The sequence below is a fragment of the Lutzomyia longipalpis genome, chromosome 2 (assembly GCF_024334085.1).
Source record: "Lutzomyia longipalpis isolate SR_M1_2022 chromosome 2, ASM2433408v1".
In the NCBI taxonomy this organism is placed as follows: Eukaryota; Metazoa; Arthropoda; class Insecta; order Diptera; family Psychodidae; genus Lutzomyia; species Lutzomyia longipalpis.
The window spans coordinates 512390-540369 of NC_074708.1; the positions used below are offsets into that span (position 1 = coordinate 512390).

Sequence of the window (27980 nt, forward strand, 5' to 3'; positions counted from 1 at the left end):
TTCCAAAAATACGATTTTTCCATTTTCCTTGCTTTCCTGCCAATTTTCTGGGGACAAAACACGTTTTTGGGGCTCCTGGACGACTTCTGGGTGCTTCGGAGCCCCTCTTTGCGGTATTTGGGATCCGCGGAAATTTTGACGGTTGGGTTTAAAAATTTGAAATTTTTGACGGTTGGGGATTTTACACGCACTTTTTTTCCCGGAAATGGATTTTCGTGAACTTTTGGAATTTTTCATGCCAATCAACGCGGTGTCGCTTCCTGATCACAAAAACTTGATTTTCCCATGAAAATTTGGCGAAAAACGCGAGAAAATTGCGAAAAAGTGAATGTGTGAGGGAGACGGATAGCGGTTATATGCATCCATCTCATTTTCTCTTGAGCAAACAGTGCCAAGATAGCTGTGGTTGCTTTTGAAACTACCGCTTAGGGCGCCAAATTCAAAAAATATAAAAAAATACTCAATTTCAAGAGAAAAACGATTTTATTACAAAAAAAAGGTGAACGACTATAATAAGTAAATGAATTTATACAAATGTTTTTTTGTTTATGTTAAATAAAAACCATCCCTTAACAATAACACTGGGGTTTAGGCTTAATATTGATTGTTTGTAAATGTACATAGGTGTACAATAATATATTTTTATACTGTATAATAATAAAATGTAAGTAAGGCTAGTTTTTTTTTCTTTTATGCATTTTTTTTGCAAATTATTAAAAATAAATACAAGAAGTGAATCATTTTTTTTTATATATATCATAAATGTGAAATATGTATAATAATAATAATAATGATAAAATGTACAATGCCAATTTGACTCAATTTAATTAATTTTTTTTGCACAATTATATTTTATATATATGTATGTATATATATTTTGAAAACAGGTAAAGATTTTGGCCACAATTGTATGTATTGTCTTGGGGTAGAAAAAAAATTCATAGCACCTTTATGTTTTTTTGTTTGTTTGTTTTAGCAGGAGGGATTAATTTGAGTTAGAGATTTTTGTTGTTTTTAATGAATTAATGATTATATAAATCTAAACAAAAAAAAAAAAAGAAATATTGTGTGGAAATTTGATGGGAAAAGGTGATTATGGGGAGATAAATGATGGTTGGTGGTTGCTGTTGTTGTTGATGATGTTAGCTGGGCTATATTTCTAATTCAAATCTCCTCACAACATGCTGCTCAGCGTCCCTCTCATTTAAGGGAGGAGGCGAACAGAGAGGATTTCCCACCGTTCCGGCATCCTTCATTGACGCCGCCTTTCGGCTATCATCCACCTCACCCTTATATTTAGACGATAAATCTCTGAGATTTCTACTCAATCGAAGGCTCAAATTACTTGTTGATATCACCTTTGTCTTCATCCGTTCCAGTGGTATCAGTGTCGCCGACGATCCATGCCCAATCACTGGAGTTAATTTTATGCCTACATACATCCATACATATAGCACAGCAACACACCCATTGCCGTATGGATGGCGTTGAAGAAGATGATGACGAGAAAAAAAAAGAACAGACGCACATTAGCAATGAAAGTCAAGAGATTGAAATCAATATGAAAATCATATTATACATAGCAGATGGCATGCTATTGTCCAAAACATAAAAAAAATAAAATAATAAAGAAGATAAAAAGAAAGAAAAAAAATCATTTCGATAAAACGATACCTTCATTCAACTTCTTCAATCTGGGATGTGTTTCTTTTGCTTTTTGCATTACCGTGTTCTCATTAACACCTGTCTGTTTAGCATAATTCGGTACTGCGCTTTCACCTTCATGCTATTAGTGAACAAAAACATCATGAATGCCTTATAAAAGTGCCTATAAATATGTTTTTTTGAGTATGTCTTGTTTCTCATTTTTTTTTAAATCTTTCTTAAAATAGGAAAAACAGGGTGTTGCACAAAAAAAATAAAGCTTCTTTTCTTTTCTATTTTTTTAGGGGTTAAAAATTAATTAACAATATAACAAAAAACATCTAGGCTAAAAAATACAAATTAAGAAAATGAATTAGAATTAAAATTTATTGGATTATAAATTCTTTGCTTAAAAAAAATTAAAATTTCCTAAATAAATAAAATCAAAAATTAAAATCTATTAACTATTTTTACCTTCTTTATTTCCCATCTTTCTGCATGTAAGAGAGATTTTTAAAAATCATTAAATAAAATAGTTTAAAATAAAAATTTTCTTTCTTTCAACATCTAAAAAACTTAGGAATTAAGAAAATATATATTTTATTCAAACAAGGGAACCCTATAAAGTGTCTAGCATGGATTAAATTATATTCTTTTTAAATCAATTCTTGTGCTAAGAATTTTCGTATTTAAAGGTAGATTCTTTTCAAGTTAGAACAAAATAGTGTTCTTCTGATCCTTGACTGTTTTTTTTTTTATACTATTTGCTAGTAAACCTATTTTTAAAATCTTCCTACTTTTATGAGAAAAACTCAAAGGGACTAGATAATTTCTGAAGTAAAAATTTTTGTCTTCTAAAAATATATTTGAATATTAAATTAATTTTTCTACTAATTTGTTTACTTTAGAAAAGAAGCAATTAATTATTTTTAATGCAAAAAATTAGTTCTTTTGTCCACTTAAAAAAGAAAAACATTAAAAATTTGCAAAATAAACCAAAAAATTCATTATTCTTTTTTAATGTTTTAGCTGTAAAACTACAAATTGATTCAATTCCTTATAAATAATACCCACAAAAGGCCTACAAATAAATCATGTGAGACACCCTGTATGCAAAAAAAAATCCGAACCTCAATCATGAGTTAATCTTTCATGTAAATTAATATCTACATATATTGTAGTTGTTGTATGTATGTAGTATATATATTAATGACGAGTGAGATATATTTTATCACACACAAATTATTTTTTATTTTACGAATAGAGAAAAAAAGCTGCAAAATCTCACTTTATATAAAGTAGATTAAGATCAATCAAAATCGTAAACTTACATTTTTGGACTCTTCAAGTTTCCTTTCATCTTTCATTGAAAGCAAGTGAGATTCCATTTTGCAATCCCTTTAAAAGAAAATTTGACATTAAATTAACTACTATATAAGTTTAAGAGTATAAGAAGAAAAAAAATCCTTTTAGTGCAATTGGCAAGTGCAAATTATTGATTCATTTTAATTTTATTAACCTCGATTTGAGTTGTTGAACTTGCTGCTGGGAGGCAAACAACTGTCGTGTTAAATGTTGAATTTTTTCCTCGAGTGATGCCGTTTCCACGCACTTCATTGAGAATTTTTCCGACAGCGACAGAATCTCTTGGCGCACCTCCTCAAGTTCTTGCCTATATTACATATAAAGCATAATGAAAATTCATTTGCCTCACCATTTATTACTTTTTTTTGCTTGTTTTGTTTTGTACTCTCTTTGTGGGAGTTCAAAAGGAAAAATTAAAAAAAAAAGATCAAACTAACTCTTTCTCCTTGTGCTCCATCGCCATGGTATTGTAGCCACCTTTTTGGAATTGCTTCATAAAGTCCTGCTTAAAGCGTGCAATTTCCCGCTGTACTTCACTCTGATGTGCTTTACGCATTGCATCCAGTGCTGCTAATGTTGCCTGCAAGTGGAACATTTTGCGCACAAACATTTTTTTTTAATCTATCTTCCACCATAATTATCTATTCACTATCATACAGTAGTATGTAGTACATTTATGTAGTTTTAATTTAATAAATTGAGTGTCGATGAAACAAAATGAAGAAAAAGTGAACAGAATAATTGTTTTTTTTATTCGGTTACAGTTTAACTTCTTCTTTGTTAACTTATCACAACACTAAGAAATATTTAATCTTATTAGAATGAAAATTATTATTTTTTTATTAAAAAAATATGGAGCTGCAAAATATTTTTATGCCGTATACTAGTTTTTGAATTTTCTTAACATTTTTTGAATTCTCAGATCAGTTTCTGATTCTTTGAATCAGTTTTTAAATGTTTTAATCAATTTCTAATTTTTTAAAATCAGTTTCTGTATTTTCTGATTAGTTTCTGATTATTCTGAATCAGTTTGTGAATGTTTTGATCATTTTTTTTTAATTCTTACATCAGTTTCTGATTCTTTGATCAATTTATGACTTTTTTCGGATCATTTACTGAATGTTTTGTTCAGTTTTTGAATGTATTGATCAATTTCTGATTTTCTGATCGGCTTCTTCTGATCTCTTTGGATCAGTTTCTGATATTTTCAGATCAATTTCTGATTTTCTGATCAGTTTCTGAATTTTTGATCAGTTTCTGAATGTTTAGGGCTCCGAAAAATCAAACTTTTCGGAGCTTCGAATTGTTGAGAAAAAATCGTAGCACTGCAAAAGAACTGCTTCGTTTTTAAAATGCTTCGATTATTCGAATAATAGAATAAGATTCGAAGCTTCGAAGCTTCGAATATCTAAAAAATTATTCGAAGCTTTGAATCTAATTCGATTATTCGAATAATCGAAGCATTTTAAAAACGAAGCAGTTCTTTTGCAGTGCTTCGAATTCGAATACGCTTCGATGCTTCGAATCACCGAAGCTTCGATGTTCAGATCGAAAGTCCGTGCTCTAGTTAGTTCCATCATAATGTTCAAAAAATGAATAATCCGGTGTTCGCGAAATTCCCCGAATTATACGCGATAAATTACACTTTATTACGGAGCAGGCACGTTTGCATCCGTATTCCTTGCCTTCCAAAACCGATCTGTCATTTTTGCCGCCAAATCATTCTTTTTTCCCTACATTCTCTATTTTCACCACACGAATTCACCACTTCGAGTGCGCGCCAAATTCAAATATTATTTTATTTCATAAGTTTTCCGAACAGTCCCCTCTTTGAGCGGAAGCATACCGCTGAGCATCAAACATCTCTTCTTTTCGATTTCCACAAAAAATGGAAAGATTTGGCGGTCCTGCTTTACTACTTATGATCTCCTTTCGATAGCTCGACCTATTCATTGTGTAGCGTCCTTCTCAACTGTTTCCTTTGTCAAACGCTACTATCCCTAGCTGACAAAAAATTCCTCTGCAACTGCTATTACCTCATAGTTCTTGTTGACACTCTACAACTAAATTCTTAAGCTTCCAGCTACTATTGAGTTCCGCTTCTATTGATGTTACTGCTTCTCGACAACTTCCAGCTGTCGAATTTCTAATTCGTAATTTATCCACTATGTCTCGATGTATTCAGCTCAATGGACATTACTGACTCCACGAGCTCTAATATGTCTCTTTTGCCCTTAGAAATCTTCTAGAACCTCAATTTATAGATCTACCTCATGTAATTATTGTCAAATTCTCTAGCGATAGCCACAATTACGCTATTGTCAATCTTATCCACTGCGTACCTTGATATCATCTACAAGGGCTGCCACTGTAACGCCAGTGCCAACCATACTTAGAATTCTTGACATCCTCTTCTACACGTTTGACGCTATGCTAAACTTCAGGCTCCACTTCCCAACCTGCAAGATCTTCTTACTGCAACATTATTTGGAGCGATCCCGCCGAATCGCTACTCGGGAGGTCTACTCACCGACCCTTAACATCTTCCTAAAGGCTTCATATGAATCGCAGCATACTTCACCATCGGATTTATTTTCTAAAAGCATCAGCCTACGAATGCAAATCTGCTTAATTGCCTTACACGCCTCCTGTCTGAACCCTACGGGAAATCTTGCAACTCATGTCACAAATGCTACTTCCATCCGGATCTGTGACTTAACACCTTGTCATTTAATTACCTTCAACTACGGTTTTCTTCACTGAATGTTTCTTATTATTAGAACGCAGTTGATAAGGGAGTTCGTCACTACAGCTTCTCGTTCATTTTCCAATTATACGAATGCTTCTTACGATCAACGAGATGCTAATTCTGCCTTTGTAACTTGTCTTTACCTTAGCCTCTTTTTAGATTTGCTTCGACACCAATATCGGCCATTCTGTTCAATCTGAACTCGCTGAATATGTATATAATTAACTCGAGCAATGCTATAATCGACTGATTCCTTCTTCCGATCAGAACATAAATTCTGCTGACATTCGCACTTCTACAATCACCGGACTCCCTGACTGCGTCAGTCAAATTCGGTGAGGCAAACGCTACCACAACTTCTGACAAGAACTCTTGATCACGTGAGCAACTCGTATCACGTCCACTTTAAAGAAAGGTGACACTGCTTAAACTTGATCAACCCTATCCAGGAATTCATTAAGTTCATAGCTTTCTCATTTCGATGGTAGAACATTCAAATGACTATAACAGCTTTCATTCTTCTACTGCGGCTTCATTCCTTTCTCCGAATACCTCTATTAATTGCTACAACTCCTCCAATAACAGTTCACACTGCGTCTCTACTGGCTAAAGCTTATTCATAACACGATCATCAGCTGTTCTCAGACAACCTGGAGAGCTTCATCTCCTCATTAGACAGACAATGGAGATTTTCGTATATCCACCCGGAACATCACATTCCTATTCTATTCTAACCCGTGGGGCTTTTGAGATTAATCAAGAATCACCCTTGGCACGTACGACTCTTCCAAGCACTTTATCCCTTTCGTACTGCCATTATCCAGTTCCTTTAGTGAATCAACATCTACGTATGTATCCTTGATGACCGTCCCTTGTCCCCCCGTGGGCGCATCTGCATATCCCTTTGCGACACTCCTTACTTCTCCCTCGTTGGGAACTTGACCCCAATGAAACTTTCATCAGGACATTTTCAAAACAACACCATCGACCTTAAACTTAATAGTCACTCCTGACATTAGATCTCTAATCGTCGATTGCGAGGCTGATGAAGTCAGAGTATGAGCCAGAAAGTGCAGAACCTGAACCTTGTTTGCGAAATCTTATGCAGACGGGACACCTTAAACATCTGCACTCGTTCAACAATCAACATATATCGAGTGTATCCTTCTCTGGATCATATGTCTTTCAATAGAACACGACTAATATGCTCTTTTTATTTCGGACACCACGATGCAGTACTTTTACTATAATTTACCTTCTTGGTTTCCATGAAAGGTAACACTCTGTTCGGCCAATGCTTCGACTCTTTCATTCGATTCTGAATTCAATCTATCCTTTAATGTGCCAAATGTCCCCTCATGCAGTTAGTAGACTGCAAGAGCACTTGAAAACCCGAAGGATATCTATTAAACCTTTGACGAGTGAGCTTCGAGGCCCACATGAAACCTTCACAACGACCAACCTATGATCGCTGTTTTCAGCTACAACTTATGGTCAGTACTAAGACCAATCAACTTGATGTACCAAACTGCAATGGCACTGAAACGATCCTCTTGGCTAGCACGGAGACCCTCTATTGCTCTGAAACGAAGCCACTTTTCCATACGTTCTTTCAAACCGACGTTCAATCAGTTGTCCATTTTCTTGATTTGAAAGGAAACACTAAACAAATAAGTTTCCAAGGAAACTTCATGACCTTTAAACTCTTTCCCAGTCCCACAGGACACGTTGTGGCCAGTACATAGGCCCTCAAATATATTGCTGAAGGTATTATGAATGAAAAACGAAAGCCCTCAATAATCCATCATTGAGAAAGCAATTTCCCAAAGAAATACGATGACCAGCAATTAAGTCCTTTATATTTCCATAATGAATAAATGTGTTCTCAAAGGAAACATCCTGCTCAGCACGACGCCCTTTAAATGTCCGGAACTACGGACAGATTGTACGGTTAGCAATAAACCACCTTAAATGTTCAACACTATTAACATTTCGTTCCCGAAGGAACTATTTGTATGCTTCGTAGACCTTCGAATAATCTTTTTTCAACATCAAAGACTAGTCGAAACCTTCAACCTTCGTAGGACATATTATGGCCAGCGCTTAGGCCTGTTGATGTCCAGCATCGATGACAGTTTGTTCCCGGAGGAACTGGTTTGGCCTGCACCATAGCCTTTAAAAATGTCCAGAACTGAGGACAGTCTATTCAGACCCTTGTTTTTTTTTTTTTTTTTTTTTTTTAAACCCTTTTGGCCTGCACGTTGGCCGCTTGAATTTGTCCAGCACTAATTAGGACAACCTTTAAACATTTTTTGGCCTGCACGTTGGCCCCTTGAGTTTGTCCAGTACTTAGGACAACCTTTAAACCTTTTTTGGCCTGCACGTTGGCCCCATGAGTTTGTCCAGTACTTAGGACAACCTTTAAACCTTTTTTGGCCTGCACGTTGGCCCCATGAGTTTGTCCAGCACTTAGGACAAACTATTATAACCTTTATTGGCCTGCACGTTGGCCCCATGAGTTTGTCCAGCACTTAGGACAAACTATTATAACCTTTATTGGCCTGCACGTTGGCCCCATGAGTTTGTCCAGTACTTAGGACAAACTATTATAACCTTTATTGGCCTGCACGTTGGCCCCATGAGTTTGTCCAGCACTTAGGACAAACTATTATAACCTTTATTGGCCTGCACGTTGGCCCCATGAGTTTGTCCAGCACTTAGGACAAACTATTATAACCTTTATTGGCCTGCACGTTGGCCCCATGAGTTTGTCCAGTACTTAGGACAAACTATTATAACCTTTATTGGCCTGCACGTTGGCCCCATGAGTTTGTCCAGTACTTAGGACAAACTATTATAACCTTTATTGGCCTGCACGTTGGCCCCATGAGTTTGTCCAGTACTTAGGACAAACTATTATAACCTTTATTGGCCTGCACGTTGGCCCCATGAGTTTGTCCAGTACTTAGGACAAACTATTATAACCTTTATTGGCCTGCACGTTGGCCCCATGAGTTTGTCCAGTACTTAGGACAAACTATTATAACCTTTATTGGCCTGCACGTTGGCCCCATGAGTTTGTCCAGTACTTAGGACAAACTATTATAACCTTTATTGGCCTGCACGTTGGCCCCATGAGTTTGTCCAGTACTTAGGACAAACTATTGAAAGAGTAAATCTCATTTTATTTATAATTAGTACCTTAGCAGGCACTCAATAACCTTTCAAAACATGATTTTTCATTCATTTTAATAAAGCGCAAAAATTAATAAATAATTTTACGATCTCCTTTTTATAAATTATGAGAAATTGAATTTTAATTTTCTCAAGTTACCTTTCCTTTCTATATGCAATTAATAATAAATGCATCTAAATTATTTCAACATTTGTGCCTAAATTAAGGCATCCTTTCGAATAATTCAAACTCTGGCTGTAAAATCGGTTATTTTACACAATTTTTACTTTACTTTTTATGGGTGACGTCCCCTATTAATTTTTTACTTCACTGACAAAAAAGTGAAGTCCCCTATTTTGTTCCTCCGTGTCAAATTTGCAACATAAATTGCTGCCAAATTTGTCACTTTGGAGTCTTTTACTCTTAATTGTACTCACAGATTTACCATATCACTCTCCGGGAGTGACACACTTCCTTATTTGCGGCCCCACAGCCGCTCCGAGGACCCATTGTGGAATTTTTCTTCTTGGAATCGAACTGCAATTCTACGAATCATGAGGACGCCATTTGATTTTTCTTAATCAAATTTTCTTCCTCAATTCTCCCCCCAATTGCAGCCGATTCCAAGCACCATCACTTCACTGCACTTCCATAGGTCCTGGTTCTTGCGAAGGACCATAAATGTTCGCGAAATTCCCCGAATTATACGCGATAAATTACACTTTATTACGGAGCAGGCACGTTTGCATCCGTATTCCTTGCCTTCCAAAACCGATCTGTCATTTTTGCCGCCAAATCATTCTTTTAGCTGTGATTCTTTCTTAAAAGAAGCACAGCTTCTGTGTACACTCCAAAATGCAAAGTCGTCAGATCGGGCTCAAACTTGGGATGAGCACGAATTAGGGTCCCCACATTCCAAAAAACGTATGCGCCAAAAATTGGTCCGGCCGGCCGTCCGGCCGTCCGTCCGGCCGTCCGTCCGGCCGGCCGGAACCTTTTACTAAATTACAAGAGAACGGCAATAGATAGAGACTTGCGGTCAACGGCAAAGTTCATATATCGGGTGGAAGACATCCGATTATGAGGTCAAATCCAACCTCCCACCCCCCCGTCCGCCATTTTGAATAACCCCCAAATTTTGTTTTCGCTATATCTCAGCCCCTATTATAGCTAGAGGGCTGAAATTTTGATATGTTGTAGGGGCCATCAAGAGCTTTCCAACGATACTTCATTTTCGAAAATCGGTCAAGCCGTTTAGTCAATATGGCCGCCACAATTTTTCATCGAAAATCGACCATAACTCGAAAACGGCTTGACCGATTTTGATCAACCCGGGGTCAAATGAAAGATATTAACGAGCCCTACAACTGCTCGGAACATCGCAAGTTCAAAAAATGACCGCAAGTGGCGCTAAAATCGAAAACAAAATTTTCGATGAGTTTTCGATGAATATCTCGAGCATCGCTTTATAGATTTGCTTCATATTTTGATATGTTATAGTTGACTATAATATCTATCACCATGCCAAAAATGAAGAAAATCTATGTAGCCGTTCCGGAGATATCGCGTTTTAAGGTTTACATGTCATATCTTGAGTTGCATAAGTCTAACGCCCCGCGAAGCGGGGCGTTTTATATATACATATATAAAATAAAATAAAATATATATAAATGCATAGATATATACAGTATATATATACATATAAAAATGCAAAGATAAATATATATAAACTGCAAAGATAAAAATTAAATATAGCATGGATGGAACAGTATAAAGCGAAAGAACGGTAAGTAAAACTTACGGGCTGTGATTCTTTCTTTGTCAATGAAATGTGAAATTGACGGAAAATTGAAGATGGGCAAATTTTGAGGAAGGCTTTCTCGCGTACCGAATCACAGCCAACGCCCACGATTAATGCTTCTCACAAATTATCTGCGCGTTGGCTGTGATTCGGTGCGCGAGAAAGCCTTCCTCAAAATTTGCCCATCTTCAATTTTCCGTCAATTTCACATTTCATTGACAAAGAAAGAATCACAGCCCGTAAGTTTTACTTACCGTTCTTTCGCTTTATACTGTTCCTTTTCCCTACATTCTCTATTTTCACCACACGAATTCACCACTTCGAGTGCGCGCCAAATTCAAATATTATTTTATTTCATAAGTTTTCCGAACATCCGGAATATTTTTTCCCCTTTAGTCTAATTTTTATTTATTCTAAACAAATCTTTTAAAATTTTATCAAAAATTATAAAAATAAAACACTAACCATTAAATTATTATGCAAATAACACATGTTTTAGATTAAAAGCAATCAATGTTAAATAGGTATTAATAAAATTAAAAAAAAAAATATCGATGGCCCAGAAATTGAAGATTAATTTGCAATTCAATATATTGCAAATTAATCCATTGAATTCTTCTTGAATTAATATTATTTTCCAATGCCCCAATTTACATATCAAAACAATTGAGATTAGAAGAAGAAAAAAAGCATTAAAAAAATAAAATAATTATTCAAATCTCACCTGTGTCTCTTCAGCTAGTGCTTGTTCCTTCTCGCAAAGCATCTGCTGTAGCTCTTGTTGGTGCTTCTTTTCCAATTCACTAATAATACGCCTATGGGAGGATTCCATTGCCACAAGTCCTTTTTCACAGAGTGCCTATTTTGAAGTAAAAAAAAAAAGTAATTAAGAAAGATTCCAGCATAATGGTGCTATTCACGAATTTCATGAGATTCGTGAATAGCACCATAAATCAATAAAAAATTCAAATTAAACGAATTCTATTGACTGAACAATGCAAACTTACCCTCAATTGCTCAATTTCCGATTGATAGCGCTTCCTTAGACTATCCTCTTCTTGTTTTTCCGCCACAATTACACTCCCATCTGTATCAGTGACCGAAGTACCCTTGAGGTGCTTTTCCAGCTGAAACAAGTGACTTTTCTCACTCTCATACTCTTCCTGTGGACTTCGACTGTCCACAACATCACTCTCAGGTGGGCAGTCAATCTTCTTTGCACGATACGTGTGACTTATATCATTCAATTTCTCCGTCATCTCCATCAATTCCGTCTTCCTTGCATCGCGTTTATTGGTGAGTTCTTTCAATTGATTGATAATTTTCATATTTTCACACCTAAAATTCTCATTGAGCTTCTGCTCATCCTCCAATTTCTGCTTCAACACCTCCACTGTGTAGCTATAGCTTTGGCATATGTCATTTATACTGTCTTCATGTTGTTTCCCCAAATTCTGCAATTTCTCCCGTGTTCCCGCGCACTCTTCACACGGCTGCAGATCGGATTCCGTTGATACATTCTTCACATCAGCCCCAACGGTCATTGTGGAGGCATTTTTTGCTGGATGATCCTCATATTTCCGCACATGACGCCCAAAGAATTTCCAATCGGCCTCCATTGAGAGATCAATTGCATTGAAATTCATCAAATCATTGGCCATTTGGCAGAAGAGTTCCTCACATTTGGCAATATCAATGACTTTGGGGGGGCATGCAGTGGTATCCCTCGTGGGAATCATATCATCCACCGGTGGTTCAGTATATTCCCCACTGAGGACACTTATTCGTGCATCAATAATAGCTCGATGGGCACAAATATCGGCGAGTTTTATCAAGAGATTCCGTCCATTAGGCGAAAGGGATTTCCTCTCAATTTCCCCCTTTTGAATCCTCTCGAGAGCCTCTTCGTGCTTCACCATCAATTCTGCCAGTGTTGTATCCACCTCATTGCGCAGGAAGATACCAACAGTGTCGGCAAAGTGTTCAAAGCATTTTGTCTCCGTGAGAGTGATCAACACACTCTTGGTGGGTTTTCGCACACAATACTGATTCATACAATTCCGGAAAACTTGCGAAATTTCTGCCCTTATCAGTTCCCCATTGACAATCATTTGAGCATGCTGCCATGCTTCCTGACTTGCCTCATTGATGGCATTATTGCTTGAAATACTGTCCAGTGTCTCAAGGGCTAAGCCAATGGCGAGTTTTTCCATTGCTTGCCCCTTGAAATCCCCCAAGAGGCTCTGCAAAGCCTCCCGTTGGTGGCGAAGATCATCAATTACACCCTCCGGAAGGGTAATCCGCACACTACATTCCCCATTATCGCTACAACGCATCCCCGTGAGAAGGAGCCTTTTGGTGAGAATATTCGTTAAGACATCCGTACAGCATTCCCCGAGATTTGTCATTGCTACTACCTCCTCAGCTTCCCCATTCAATTTCTTCCGTAGTGCAACCATAAGTCTAACGGTCTCCATGACTTCTGCATAGATGAGATGCTGCTCATTGCTGCAACCACTGCTGGCGGGACTTTCTGCTCCACTGATGGCATTGTGCAACTTCCCAAAGAGTACACTCTCGTATGCAACACGCTCCGCTAGGAGTTTCATGTTCTCTTCATGCGTCAATTGACTACACGCCCGAAGATGTTGCCGTTGGTGCAGGAGCTGTGTCAACTTCTCACGCAATTCCACCTCCATGTCTTCCACAATTTTCTTCACTCTCTCACCTTCAGCGGCAACATTTGACTCCCCCAGGCAGCTTTCGCATGCACTCCTCAGCACATCCACGGCATCTTGAAGGGATTTCTCAATCCCAAACATCGGTGGTGATTGCTCCTGCTGCAATACCTTCAAACTCTGTTCCACATGTGACAAGGCAAGGACAATAACTTCCTCAAGCCATCGCAAGCGATCCACCGAATGTTCAGACATCTTCCGATTATTCCTCGCCACTGAGGTATCTTTTGGATTTGTGCGAAAATTATTAACACGCCTCTCAAGTGAATTGAGCCTCACAATTTGCTCAACGGGCTTAGCACTATTCACATCATCATCCAAACTCTTCCTTCGCATCTTTATTCGTCCCTTGTGCTCTCCTCCGGGTGCAACACTTGTCTCACTCGATGCTTCAATTTTATCAATCTTCTGCTCCAACTCTGTGAGTTTCTCCTCAAATTCCTTGGGAATTGAAAAGGCATCCTTACCCTTTAGTGATAACGAACGCCTCTTCTCTGTCTTGGCAATTTTCTGCTTCAACACACGATTCTGCCGATCAGCTGAGAGGTACTTAAATGTGAGATCCTGAATACGTGCTGCCATCATTGTTAGCTGCGAATGTTTATCCTTCTTTATTTGCTCAATATCATTCCTTAAGGTGGCATAACTTATCTCCAGGCTATCAAATTGATTTTGTGACTCCTTCAGTTCCTTCTTCATTAAACGTATCTCATTGACAGCCTTCTCAAAGCGATGCTTCACCTCCCTATATTCATCCGCAAGTGTGTCCCGCTCCACGGCGTATGGGTCAATGTCATTGAGATTCGTGAGATCACTGAGGGAATCCACACGCTTCATTTTGTACCTAATTTTGTGGAATTTTATTTATTTATTTATTTTTTAATTTTTAGTTCAAAAATTTTATCACGAAATGTTTTTCTTTTATATTAAAAATTTCTTTTTTTATTTATAGGTGTTTCACTCGGAGACTTTGGGTTTCGGGGTATATGATCTCCGGGCTGCGGGTTTAGGATGAATTTTAATTTTTCAATCGAAAATTAGAATAAACTCTGTAATTTAGGAAGTTTCGATTTTTTTTTAAGCTAAGATCTAAGTTTTTTAAAACTGGAACAAACTTCTTTAAGCTAGAACTCAGATTTCTTCAAATTAAGTCAGTCCTAAGATTTTTAAGCAAGGCCTTAGTTGTAGACGAGACTTAAGTTTCTTTTTAAGATTAGGTCTTTAAGATTTCAAAGTTAGATATGTTTGGTTGAATTGAGGCCGAATTCGTATTAAAAGTCTGACCTAAAGTAACTATGAAGGAACTAAGGTTTAAGAAAAAAATAGGCCTGGCTTTATAAACGGTTTTGTCTTTTTTTGTTAAGTCAAGCTTAAGTTTTTAAGTCAAACTTGCAGTTTTTAAGGTCTTATACAATTTACCTTACAATTGTTTAAGATAAAGCTTTTAAGGTTTAAATCGTCTTAATATTTAAAACAGGTCTGGTCTAGAATGCAATTAACCCTACCTCAGTATGACCTCAGTAGAATTTTTTTACGATTATTTTATAAGGCGGAATTCACTAGTCAGTCTTACTTAAAAATTTTAAGACCGACTTAAAAATTTTAAGTCAGATTAAAGAGAAATTGACTTAAAACCTTAAGACCGACTTAAATTTTTAAGCCCGACTGAGTAGTGAATTCCATCATATATCTCTACAAACTAACTAATTAAAATTAATAAAGAAATAAAAAATAAATAAACAGAACATACCTATTGAGACTGCATAAGCTGGATGATCCCGAATTCTCAATATCCTGAAGTTTCTTGTAGAGAATTTCATTCTCATCAATACCCCGATTGAGACGATCCTCCAGGACACTAATCATTTGTTTGTAGTTCTCAATTTCACCCTTTTGCTGCTCAAACAAGGCATCAGCTTGTTTTGTCTTCTCCTGAAGTTCATCAGCTAGACTATCTCGTGCATCTTCAGCCTCCTTAATGCGTGTCGATAGTTCTGATTCTGTCTTATCGAGTGTCCTCAGTAGTTCAGTCATACGCGTTTCACGCTCTTCCGCCTCTTCACGCATCATCCAGAGATCCTTTTCCACTGTCGCTAGGCGACTTCGTAAAATACTACTAATCTCCATGTCATCATCCACGGAACTACTGATAATGGCATCATCAAAACGAATACTTTCCATTGTACTACGCCTAGAACTTGGTGGTGACGATAGGCTACGCTTATTAAAACGTCCCGCTCGTGAACTCGATCGTGAATTTGTGCGCTCTTTGGTTTCAATCACCGGCGATGACGGTGACATGGGTGACACAAAGCCAAAACTATCCGGATGCCGACCCTCAGATGCTGTTCCGTATTCCTCATCAGATGAATAGTTAATCTTCGACGGTGTTCCCGTTGTTGCTTTAAGTGATCCCCCTTGATTCTTAAACGTTTGAATGATATTCTTATTAATGGCAAAAATTCGATTCTTTTCCTTATAACGTTGCTGTGTCTTCATGAGATCCTTCTCAATTTCACTCTTGAGATCATCACTCTTATTCGTCAGCAGAATATTCTTCTCCAGACTTGTATTCTCAATCAATTCATACGCAGTCCTACCGGGGGGCTTCTCAGTCGTCTTTGTTGTAATCCCAGCTACGGTTTTTAGTAATTTTATCCAATCATTCCTCACACTATCCGCCATTGCTGACAGAGTTATCTGATTCTTCTCCCAAGTTGTGAGTTGGAAGGCATAATTCCTGGACACAGAAACAGGGATGACTTCCGTCAAGCTATTCACATCAATTACCCCATCGAGAACACCTTTAGCCTCGGCATTTGGGTCACGATAGAAGAACAATGCTGCCCCACGTAGGGTGAACCAATGCTTAGTCCATTCACGCGTCTTACTATCCAACTTCATGAGCCACCCCTTTTTGTCGTGTATGAGACTCTCTGACATGAAATTTGCCGTTGTTTCCGAATCCAAATTACACCCATCCGGATCCCCACGCTCATGATTTGACGTACGACGCGTAATAAGAGGACTGGATGCTTTATCGAGTAGATCTACACCCTTCCCAGTTCCCTTGACAATTGCCGACACAATTGCGGGGGCATTGGACGAAATGGGAAGGGATGTTGGACGGCTTGTGGATTTATTGAAATACTCCTCAATACTCTTACTCCCTAAGCTAGGCACTTTCTCCTCACTACGCTGATTCTCCACATCGGGCAGTGAAAAACGAGCTATTCGCGCAACAAAATAAAAAAGGGGAGGGGAAGGGGGCATCATAAAACCATCTTTTCTATCTCAAAAAAAAAAAAAAAAAAAAAAAACAATTCCCAACTCACCCTTATCTTGATTGCCATACATTCCACCGCTAGATAATTTTGTGCTCCTCTTGGTGCGTACTTTAATCTTTGGGAATGCCGCCAAGACATTGAACCACCAATTTGACTCTTCGGAGCACGTTCCCTTCACAAAGGTCACCTTATCAGGACACCTTATGGCCAATGAGAAGAGATGCCCTGTAATTTCCTCCGCCCACGTTACCTCCACAACTGATGACATATCAATGACCGCCTGCGGAATTGTTTCCGGCTATCGTGTAAAATATAATTTTTAATATTACTTTTTTTTTCCTTTTAGGTATACTTTTTTGCCTTATTTTCTAAGAAAAAAAAAAGCTTTTTTTCTTTAGTTTTATAAAGAATTATTTTAAGCGTAACTCATTATCTAAAACTTCATCTTAAGATCAATTAAAAATTCCGCATTAAATATTGATTAATCTGATTCATAATAATTCCTCAAATATTGGTCAATCTTATTGATAAAGAATAATTGCTCAAAGATTGGTCAATTACAAAAAAAGTGTTTCGTATGGAAACAGATTAAGAAGAGATTGAGCATTTCTTGAACTGTTAAAAAATAATATTTCTATTTCAATTTTTCTTCTAATCAAGCAAATTATGTATGAAAAAAAAAACCGATGACAAAAATTATGTGGTTGACTAATGATTGAGCAATATTTGATCAATAGTTGATCAAATTATGATCAAAGATTGATTGAGTTAAACATGTTTGCCCGCTTAAAGGATCAATTATTGAGTTTTTAAATTTTATCTAAGATTAATCAAACCTTTGGTCAATAACTCATCAATTAATTGACTAACTTTGATTGATTATTATTTGATCAATATGATTGATTCAACTATAATTGAGCACTTGTTGGTTCAGTTATTTAATATTTAATTAATTCTGAACCTTTTTTGAGTTCTGAACTATGGTTTTAATTAACTTTGCACCGAGGCTCCACACTGTAATCGAGTATTTATCTCTTCTTTTAATGCAAATTTTTCTTGATGATTTATTTTTCATTTTTTTTTTACAATTTATTGGAAGGCTTTAAATTTAAAGTATTTAAGTTTATTTTCCAATTTATCTCAATTCCATAGAATTTAGCAAAAACATAATATTTTATGCCCTTTTTATGTCAATTTGTATCTATACTTTATGATAGATCTTTCTTCAACGCAATCTGGGACATTGTCCACTTGACTTTTTCATGAACTAAAAAAAAAACGACAACATATTTATCAATGCTGCCGAATTCTTTTCATTGTGTGATCATTGATTGATGAGATCAATATCATAAATTGAACTTGTGACTTTTCACTCATCTCTATACTATCCATCGAGCTAATTGATACAAAAATTGATACATTTTGCACAGTCCAATTCACATGAAAACCTCTAATTTAGCGCACTTGGTTGCTTGTTTGTGGAATTTCTTACACTTTAATTGATCTCGCCATATAAAATTATACATTTTATATGGTATGGCTCGTGTTTTGTACAATACCTCCACCACATCATAAGCACTTGATGTGTGTGAGCGCGCGCGAGCAAAATACAAAAAAGTGTCCCAGAATTTGTAAATTGCTTTTTGACTTTGAAAGAAAAAGAATGAATGAATGAAGAGAAAAAAATATATATTTAAAAGCAGGGCAATATAATCAATTCGTGATATTTATATTTGAATTTTAAAAAGAACAGAAACAGAAGAAAAAAAAACATTTCTGCATTTTATTGATTTGAAAATGTTTTATTATATTGATTGAGAGAGAAATAAAAAAAAATAGAAATAATAATCAATCAAATATATTAATGCGATAGTGATCAAATCGTGCGCTAATATCTGATCTGTCGATCATGATCTCTTATTTTCTTTTCAGAACACAACACAACATTAAAATAGAATAATATAATATGTATATAACTTACATGTTCATCGACGGAATATGTTAAGTCCCCATCGTCGTACAACACAAACCATCTACGCTGCCACCTCTGGAAAAGTAATAATTAATTTATTGCATTCATGTATAACTAGGTATATATTGAAAGAAAAAACAGAAATATATTAGGGGCCCTCACACTATGTGTTAATTTTTTTTGTAACAAGATATTCTTCCACAATTCTGGTTGATTGAATGTGATTTTTTAGGCGCTATATTTTTTCTAGTTTTATTTTTCATTCAAAATAGCCACACAATTTTCTTTTGTACTTTTTGGTAATCAAGTTCTGTTTTTTTTATCTATGTGATTTCAAGGATAAAATAAGGATCTTTTACGATTACTTTTTCTTTTTCTGATTATTTAAAAGATGATTCTAACCAATGAATAAAGTCCTTTCGAAACTTTTGGCTTTTGCACAAAATGCACAAGTGCTCAAACACAGAATGAGGGGCCCTAATATTTTTGAATATAATTTAGATCTCTTTTTTTTCTCTCTCTGTCTCCTTCTCCTCCATCCTTTCAAACTAATTCTTCATTTTCTTTTCTTATTCCCTCCTCATTCATATATTATTGCATTTTAGCTCTCTCCATTGCATTAATCAAACAACCTGCGTATATTGACTTGCTTCTAGTACCTATCTATACTTTTATAAACAGATAGATAGATAGCTACTCTCCGCAGCAGCAGCAGCAGCAATCGCAACTTATTAATTAATGAAATTCATATAAGATGTGAAATATGAAGAGAGAGAGAGCAAAAAAAAAAGAAGTAATGTAGGTATAAATGTGCCTGCCTCTGTTTATTCAGCTTGCACTTTTTTGTGTAGGGGGGACGTTAAGAAAAATATATAATATTTTAAAGACTCTTTTTTTTAATTTTAAATAGTATACAATCATATACATAATATTTTACAATTACAGAGAGGTGAACAAATAGGTCAACAATAGCAATTCAAAATTCAATTCACACTTTCAAGGTAACGGAACATAGTACAAACTTTTTGAAAAAAAAAAAAAAAAGAATTTACATATTGTGCTTTATAAGAAGAGTATAAGAGATACACCTCGTAAGCATTAAGTGACAATAATAATTGGACAACATACCGCATGTGAAAAATATTTATGTATGCAATACATAAAATAGGAAATCAAATTGTAATGTCTTCTTGTTCCCCCCTCCCACCTCCCCCAAACACTGGTATTTCTCTCTGTCACAATTTTTATGACACAAGTCAAAAAAAAATTATTTTAACTAGGGGTCACATACTGAGAATACTTAATGAGTCTACCAACGATGGCTCCCACCAAGGCTTTCTCATTGCACAACTTTTATACTACAACACTATACTATATAGATGTCTTCTTGTTGCTGTTTTACCGTGGGCTCGCGAGACAAAATTTATAATACAAAAATCACCCAAAAAGACCTATGAAAGTTTATTTTTATTTTTTTGTATAGAAAGACTTGCACAAACTACTTGAATATTCATGTGAATCCATCTTTCTCACTCATACTTCCAATGTTATGCTGTATTTATGGAGAAACCATTATTAATCAATAGAACGTTTGAAGAAAAAAAAATATTGCAAAAGGTAATAAAATTTTAAGAGATTCTCCCATAGAGACCAATAGAGCACACCGCATCGTTTTCACACACATTTAAAATGAAACCTATTTAAATAATGGGAAAATATATATTAGAAATCAATACATACTTTTTTTTTTCAAAAACATTTTTATTTACAGACAATACAAAAAAAAAACAATCTAAAATTAAAGTTTGATTAAAATCTTTATTTTCCTTCTGTATTTTCTTCTGTTGAAAAAAAAACAAGAGAAATACAATAAGATTTTGAAAGATAATAACATCTTTTTTTTACATACCTATTTCTCTCTTTTTTTTTTGCTTGAGTTATTTTTGTTGCATATAATATAACTCAATGTGTTCATTACATACAAAAACAGCAAAGTGTACACAAACACCTCAGAGGTTTCTGCATTCTGCATATTGCAATATAATTGGTAAATTTAATTAACACAATGCCTCCAATGAAAAAAAAAATGCCTTTTTCACGTTGAAGAAATCACTGAAATGAAACTCAATGTACTTAAATATTTCTTTAATGCTCTTCAAACGGAATATCTCGTATTTCACAGAATAATTTATACTTCTTTTTAATTTATTCAAACTTTGTTAATCGCAATAAGAATTTTTATGTTGAATTTAATTTTATGTTGAAATCATGAAATCATTTATGAAGGAAAAACTGTTTAGAAATGCTGGTCCGTTGTAGGTTTAGAACGTTTGTTGTTGTTATTTATTCTTGATATTCAACGTAAGAACTATGTAAAATTTTTCCCTTCAATCGAAACCAAGCGAAAAAACTTTTAAAAATATAAGAAAACTTTCAAAAAATAATTCCTTATTTGGTTTACCTCAATTATATATTTTTTTAAACTTGTAAACAATAATTTATTGCACAAAAATATATAATATTCATGCATAGACATTTATAATAATTTCAACTACAACTTATTAATAATAATTTATTTTTAATGAAGGCAAAAATTCTCTCTTTTTTTTAACTACAGTGGGACCCCAGTACAACGACCACTTGGTTGAGCTACTCTCACGCATTGAAAATAATGAGTGAGAAGAGTACATCCGAGTGGTCGTTGTACTGGGGTCCCACTGTAATTCATAAAATCTGCAGGAAAGAGCCATTAGTCATTTAAAAAAAAACAGAAATGAAATTATAAATAAAAAGTTTTTCTCTTGTAAAAGGAAAAAAAAAGGAAAAAAATGAAGGGGTAAAGCTACTCGAGCGCAATTGAATTATTGTTATTATACTTTTAATCGCTTTATTATCAATAATAAAAAAAAATGTTGATTTTCACAACTTGTGTATACATCACATATGCGCATACTTTTATGTCTGCACAAGAAGAGGTGAAATAGCATGAAAAATTTCATACAGAGGTATTGTTTAAAAATTTATGACAATTTTATATTTACAAAAATAAAAACAAGTGAAAAAGAAAATGAGAAAAATGCTTTCACTGTATATTTTCTCCAATTGCCATTTAATTACAAAACATTATTTCATTGAGTTGAGTTGCAAGTAGTAGGTAATAATAGTTATTCAAATTACAGTTGGATGTAAAAAAAAAAAAACGATGGGACTGTGAAATTAATGTTAAAAAAAAATTTGCAATTCTCCTTGATGCATTTTAATGCATATTTATGTACAACATTATGCCCTTTTTTTTTTTACATATCACTATACCTACATCTCTTTTACTATTTTGCATTCTCCTTAACATTCATTTTGCTTTTTTTGCTTGCTTGCCTACAGCCCTCCTCTCGCATTTTATAATCTCTTTGGGAGTTTCCTTGATGTATTGAGAGACCTCAAAATGAATGCTAAAAAAATGTATATTCAGAAAATCTTTCATTGATATTTTGTGTAGTGAGTGCGCGCGCAGGTTGAATTTATCGCTTTACTTCACCTTGATTTTGCCACTACAATATAAATTGCATTGTATACTTACTACCTACTAAAGCATACATAGTCAAGTGCAATTCTCACTCACAGGATATACTTCCTCAGGTTATTTTTGTTATTATCTCTCTTTTCTTTTTTTTTCTTTTTGTTGTCTTGTTTGCAGCAGCAACATGCCGTTGGAAGTTTTGCAAATATTAGATATATAATTAATATTTACATGACCTTTCCCGCATAAATTTATTTATCAACCATATCAGCTGAATGCTCGCAAAATGTCAGTTAATTCACACCGTTTGTACACAGCATAAATTCATTCTCCCTCACAATGAGGAATAAAAGAAGTAAAAATTGAGAAATTGCATTGCTTGATTGAGGAAAGGATTAAAGAGATTCCCCTCAGAGGAAAAAAAATCCGCATTTAGCCAAAGATTTCTGCACAAAAACCAACGTATTTTCGCATGAGTCAGTGCATTGCATTGAGTTGTGTGTGCTCACCCGAAAGAACACTCAAAATTCTATTTTAATTGAGAAATCTCCCTGGTTTGTCCCATTTTGAAGATGCTGCTAAAATATCCCCCATCATTGCTCATTTTGTGATTCTGCTGAATTCACACACACACACACACACAAAAGTCCCCACAAAGTGAAGAAGAATGTAAAGTATTTTATTTTTTTCTTCTTCTCTGTCTTATATACCTTCTGCTGCTGACCCATAAAGTGCACTTGAAAACACACCCGAAATTTTCGTCAGTTTTATCAGTTAAATGATAATATAACTTAATTTTTTTTCTGAGGCACAAAGTAAACCCATCGTAAAAATGAGCACCATCAGATTAATGAATGTCTGCACGAGAAAATATGTGGTGATAACAATAAAATTGAATACAAAACAATAAAATTTTGGACATTAACACTCTATGCCATAAGAGAAGGTTGTTGCATAAATTTTATATATAATATTTTTGACATAAAATTTAATTTTATGAATTGTTTCATATTTATATTTAATATCTCTCATTTTGTGTGAAAATTATTTACTTTTCAATTTCCTGTTTTTTTTTCTAAAGAAGAACTCCAATTTTTATGTAAATTAAAAAAAATCTTTTTATTTGAATTGACCCAGTAAAACTTATGGATTAATAGTGGAATAACTAGAATTATTCTTCAAGTAATAATAATTTGCTTAAAAATAGCAAAAACAATTAAAATTTAAGGAGAAAAAAGAAGAAAACAAATTTCCCAATCAAGACTCGAACTCAGGTACTTTGAGTTGCAAGCCGAGTATTCTATCCTCAGGACTACTAAGCTTCTTATATAGCAGAATAAGAATACTGTAAAAGTATGCCCACACCGTAGAATTTCTTTTTGAAAAAGAAAAAATAAAAAAAAAAAGAAAGTCAAATAAAATTATCTATTTAACCAAAAAAAAACCATCTTCAATTGCATTTTAATGAATTAAATGAAAAAAAACCAACAGAAAGTATAAATAAAATAATTTGTTCAAGCAGCACATGCGAAAAACTATTTCTTCATCAAATTTGTTTTTAACAAAAACTTTAATTTATGCACCGACCGAGTATTTAGTAAATTTTATTGCTTCATGCAAAAAAAATTGAAGAAGACTGGGTCATTATTCATCTTCTTTTATACAATTCTGCATTCACAAAATACATGAAATTCTACAGTTTTTTTTTCGTTGTTATGGTATTCTTCTCGGCTAATTGAAATGTTTTTAACCTCCTTGTTAAAATACCTTCCCCAATTACAATAGGAAAGCTGTTGGTGTTTGCACTTTACTACAAAACATAAGTATGTGTAGCAGAGGAACTAGAGCAATTTTTATGTTAAGCCTGATGCTTTCGCATAGTACGTACATATTGTATGTGTAGTATATGTATATGAAATAATAATAATATATAAATCAAGTTCATCTCTTAAATCGCGCGCTGTCAGATCAAATATTTCTTTTAGACTTGTGTATAGTATATAGTGAAGTAATTAGTTGAAATATGCTTGTGGTACATATTGAAAAAAAAACAGCATGAATATAAAACACATTTATGTACAATTTTACTTCTTCGATTGAGAAATATAAGAAAAAATGCGCAATGCGGTGAAAACTCGAGTGGATTTCTAAAATACCTCCACCACGCACAAATTGTGCTTCATTCCTCCTCCTCCTTTTTTTTCTTTTGCAAAAATCTTTAGGACATTCAACTCAAAATGATTTTCTTGTTATTGTTTTGGTAACAAAATTAAATTGGCAAATTTCGTTTTTTTTTTTCTTTTATAAAAATTTAACCTTTTTATTTTCTCTTACTAATAATTACATTACTCGCCTTTTTTGCATGTCTTTTGCAAGCTCATACCAAATGTGTTTACATAAAACACTTTACTTCCTTTTTAGGGTACACCTAAACGATGGAGAGTGTATAAAGTGTGTGTACAATTTAACTTTCTGTTTTACAACCAAATAACATTTTCTTTTGTCAAGAAAATTAAATGCAATAGGAGTTTTTTTTTCAATATAAAACTTCATTTTCTAATCTTTAGATTTTTTTAAGGAAAATATTCTTATATTCTAAGGAACGAATAATTATTGTTTTTCTGTGTAAAGGTGTGCGTGGACGACAATGAGAATGAAACCCTTGGTTGGATGATTCTTATTATCGTGGAAAATCTCTTTAAACACAATCTTTGAGGTCTACGTGAAAAAATTCCTCAAATATTTGTTCCAAAAGATACGCAATTTGTATCTCTTTTGTCGACGACACACGTTAACAAAGTTAAAGGAGGAATAAAAAAAATACCTACATAGATATGTAAAGACGCAAGGAACGTGAGAGAAAGAGAGAGAGAAAAAGAAGAACGTGTGTAGAGAAAACGCAAGAAACGGTGTGTGTAATTAGTTTTATCATTCCAAACCGATAGATATTTTTGTGATAAAGAAATAAAAAAAAATGTCTTTGAAGGAAGAAGCATAAGAAAATATTCAATTTTTCTTTAAAAGAAAATAAAAAATAAATAAAACTCACCTTCGTTCTGTAGAGAGGATTATTGATAAAATCCCAATCAGGTGCAACAAACAAATAGCCGCATTTCGTGACTTTTCTCGTGGACTGCAAAGAGAAGTTAAAGAAAAGAAGATTATAATACACAAGTTAATAATAAAAATGTTAAATACCTCACATCATCAACAATGATAATAATGAGCAATTGAGTTTTTTTTTTCATTATGTTTCTCTTTTTTTTTATTACTGTGTACAGGAGGTATAAAGTATTTATTCTTCTCCCCCTCAGACAGTTGATTTTTTTTAGCGTTCATAATGTGTGCTGTCTTGTGGTTTATTACATGTTTTCACGGGCGAATTGGCAATTTCTTGAACTTGACGAATTTAATTGATTGCTTTCTACTATATTAATTTAATTTTTACCCACCACCACACACGATCTTCAAAGCAAAATGATCGCGAGTAAAGCGCGCGAGCGAGCAGCACTTTGCCCGTAGAGAGTCCATCCGTGCCAAAGGAAAGTGTTGAGTACACACAATTGTACATAATGTACCATCATTTTCAAACTATTATATATATCTCCTCTTCTCTCTCTCTTTCTCTTATTCTCTCCCTCTCTAATATGCACATTAGATCTCCAACAACGCCAATGATGATAAAATAATATACATATACATCCTAAATATTGCTACATACATACATATACATACAAGTATATACAAATTTTAATAATTTTTTTTTGTTTAGGGATGTGATAAAATACCTGGAACTTTGGGAAAACTATGTTCTAATCTATTCCGAAAATTTTGCCGAAAACTATCCTACGTTTGAATAATAACATCATGACTATAAAAAAAGCGAGAAAAGCGATGAACCTGCTAAAATTTTATGTTATCTTCCTAATTTTCCTTATAAGACTAAGATGTCTTAGTTAGGATACTCGAGACAGATTAGAACTTTTTTTTGCTGTAAAACGAATTATATTTTTCTTAAATTGAGCTATAGGATCTATTAATTATTTCCGGGTTCTATTAATTATTTAAAAAATCAAACAATCAATTGGTAAAGACATAAAATCTGTAATTTATGTCCATAAATTATCCTTTAGATTAGATTAAAGTAAAAGAAGTAGAAAAATTAGAAAAAAAAACATCAAAATTCTTATAAGAAACCTTTAGCCATAGGATAGAACCATCTAATCCTTGGCTTTCTCAGGTAGATACTTTTTTTTAACTAAAACTCCGAAGGATCTTTTCAAGTAAATTCCATTATAATCCTTCTTAGCTAATCTTTGGAGTAAACAAACATCCTTTTAAGTTATACCTAATCCTCGAGAATTTCATCCCAGATCAATTTTAAAGGTAAAAAAAGAGCTTGCTACGCTGTAAATGATCATCAGTGGTGGTGGCTCTTATGTTGTATGTACAACAGTACACATGTGAGAGGAGAGCCAAAGCGCGAGATTGGATAGCCAACAATACTTACGCGATTACATTCCAATGCTGCCAGACTGTGCTCCTCTCGTTGGCGGAAGCAGTGGCTGCACTTGCTCACGTTGAAAATGTTGGCCGAGAATTTCCTGCAGTCACTGCGACTCATGATCGTTGTTTTTTTTGGGGATTTGGTGCAATCCTTCCACGGGAGAGGCTCACAAGACTCTCGCACCTTGCCTCGGAGGCATTGGGGTACGCTCGGGAGGCGCACACATACAATGGGGCGACGACGCAGTGCGTGAGCTGCGCGCGCGGGACGGACGTTTGTGAAACAGCAACAGCAGCAGCAGCAGTTAATCCAACGGAGGCAACAAGTCTTGTGTTGTATTTATTTTTGTGTCTCCATTTAACTATTTCTGTAACCCAAAAATCCAAAAGGAGATGCTGGTTGGAGAAGGAATGGAGAATGAATGCAGCAACACACGCACGGGGCCTCGTCAGTGAGATGCTGCACACACAACACACAAAACACGACGGGGGGACACTTTTCGGGGGATTTGTGTGGAGACTTTTTTTTTTCTTCACTCTCTCAGCCTCCTCTTGTTTTCACCTCAAAATCCACGTCTTTTATCCACTTTTTCACACAATATCACCATCGATACCCACGAATTTCACACCAATAGACCACTATCTGGCTTCTTGGGCACATTTGCAGTGGGAAAAATCGAGATATTCCATCATTTTCATTCACTTGGCTGCTGCTGACATTTCCAATTTTGTATTAAAGACCCCTTCCCGTGAAGAAGTTGAGCTGCCCTGCCACACACCAATTCCCCTCGCTTCACTCTTATTTACAATTTATTCTACAAGAATATCGTGCACTTTTTACCCGAGTGTATTCACACTATTTACAAAATATCCGAATTTCCCAATATTTCCCCCTCAAACTCAAAAAAAAAAATGTTTGCCAGAAGAAAATTTTCACGAGTTCTCACTTTGAAGGCTAGAAAAAAACTGAGGAGGAAAAAAAGAGAGGTGTACCGCCAACTGAATCAGCCTATCTCTCATTCAACACGCAGATGCGGCATATGCCAATGCGGATGATTCAACTAACGAATAGTTTTTGCAGGATGCTTGCATTTTTTTTAAAATTCTTTTTAACTAAATCTTTTTTATTTTATTCTTGCCTTCCTTTTAACAAAAAAAAAGTTTTTCTTTCCATAAATAAATAATAAGAAATGACATTCATGAATTTTCCGTATTTATCTCATCCT

General features: G+C 34.8%; 2 protein-coding genes across 3 annotated transcripts in view; both read right to left on the bottom strand.

Moving 5' to 3' along the window:
• LOC129788401 (N-acetylgalactosaminyltransferase 7) overlaps nucleotides 1–27980 on the bottom strand; it is a 783634-nt gene that overhangs the window by 234830 nt on the left and 520824 nt on the right. The window lies entirely within an intron of this gene.
• Nucleotides 465–27709, bottom strand: LOC129788382 (protein outspread). Of its 2 annotated transcripts, XM_055824365.1 has the most exons (12): nucleotides 26759–27709; nucleotides 25298–25381; nucleotides 18741–18806; nucleotides 16808–17057; nucleotides 15223–16702; nucleotides 11742–14316; nucleotides 11459–11593; nucleotides 3447–3589; nucleotides 3164–3316; nucleotides 2976–3042; nucleotides 1675–1786; nucleotides 465–1432 (listed from the first exon to the last, which is right to left on the bottom strand). In XM_055824365.1, the coding sequence occupies exons 1-12, from the start codon at nucleotides 26870–26872 to the stop codon at nucleotides 1152–1154; spliced, it is 5460 nt and encodes a 1819-aa protein (XP_055680340.1). In that variant the 5' UTR covers nucleotides 26873–27709; the 3' UTR covers nucleotides 465–1151. The 2 variants fall into 2 exon arrangements, with proteins under 2 accessions (XP_055680340.1, XP_055680341.1); XM_055824366.1 differs by lacking the exon at nucleotides 1675–1786.

Bases quoted from the DNA above. Each gene is read 5' to 3' on its own strand.
- LOC129788382 (XM_055824365.1), bottom strand. From the start codon at position 26,872: ATGAGTCGCAGTGACTGCAGGAAATTCTCGGCCAACATTTTCAACGTG. The intron at 14,317-15,222 runs GTATGTTCTGTT...CCACAAAATTAG, and splicing joins AGCTTATGCAGTCTCAATAG to GTACAAAATGAAGCGTGTGG. The intron at 1,787-2,975 runs GTAAGTTTACGA...GTTCACTAATAG, and splicing joins AACTTGAAGAGTCCAAAAAT to CATGAAGGTGAAAGCGCAGT.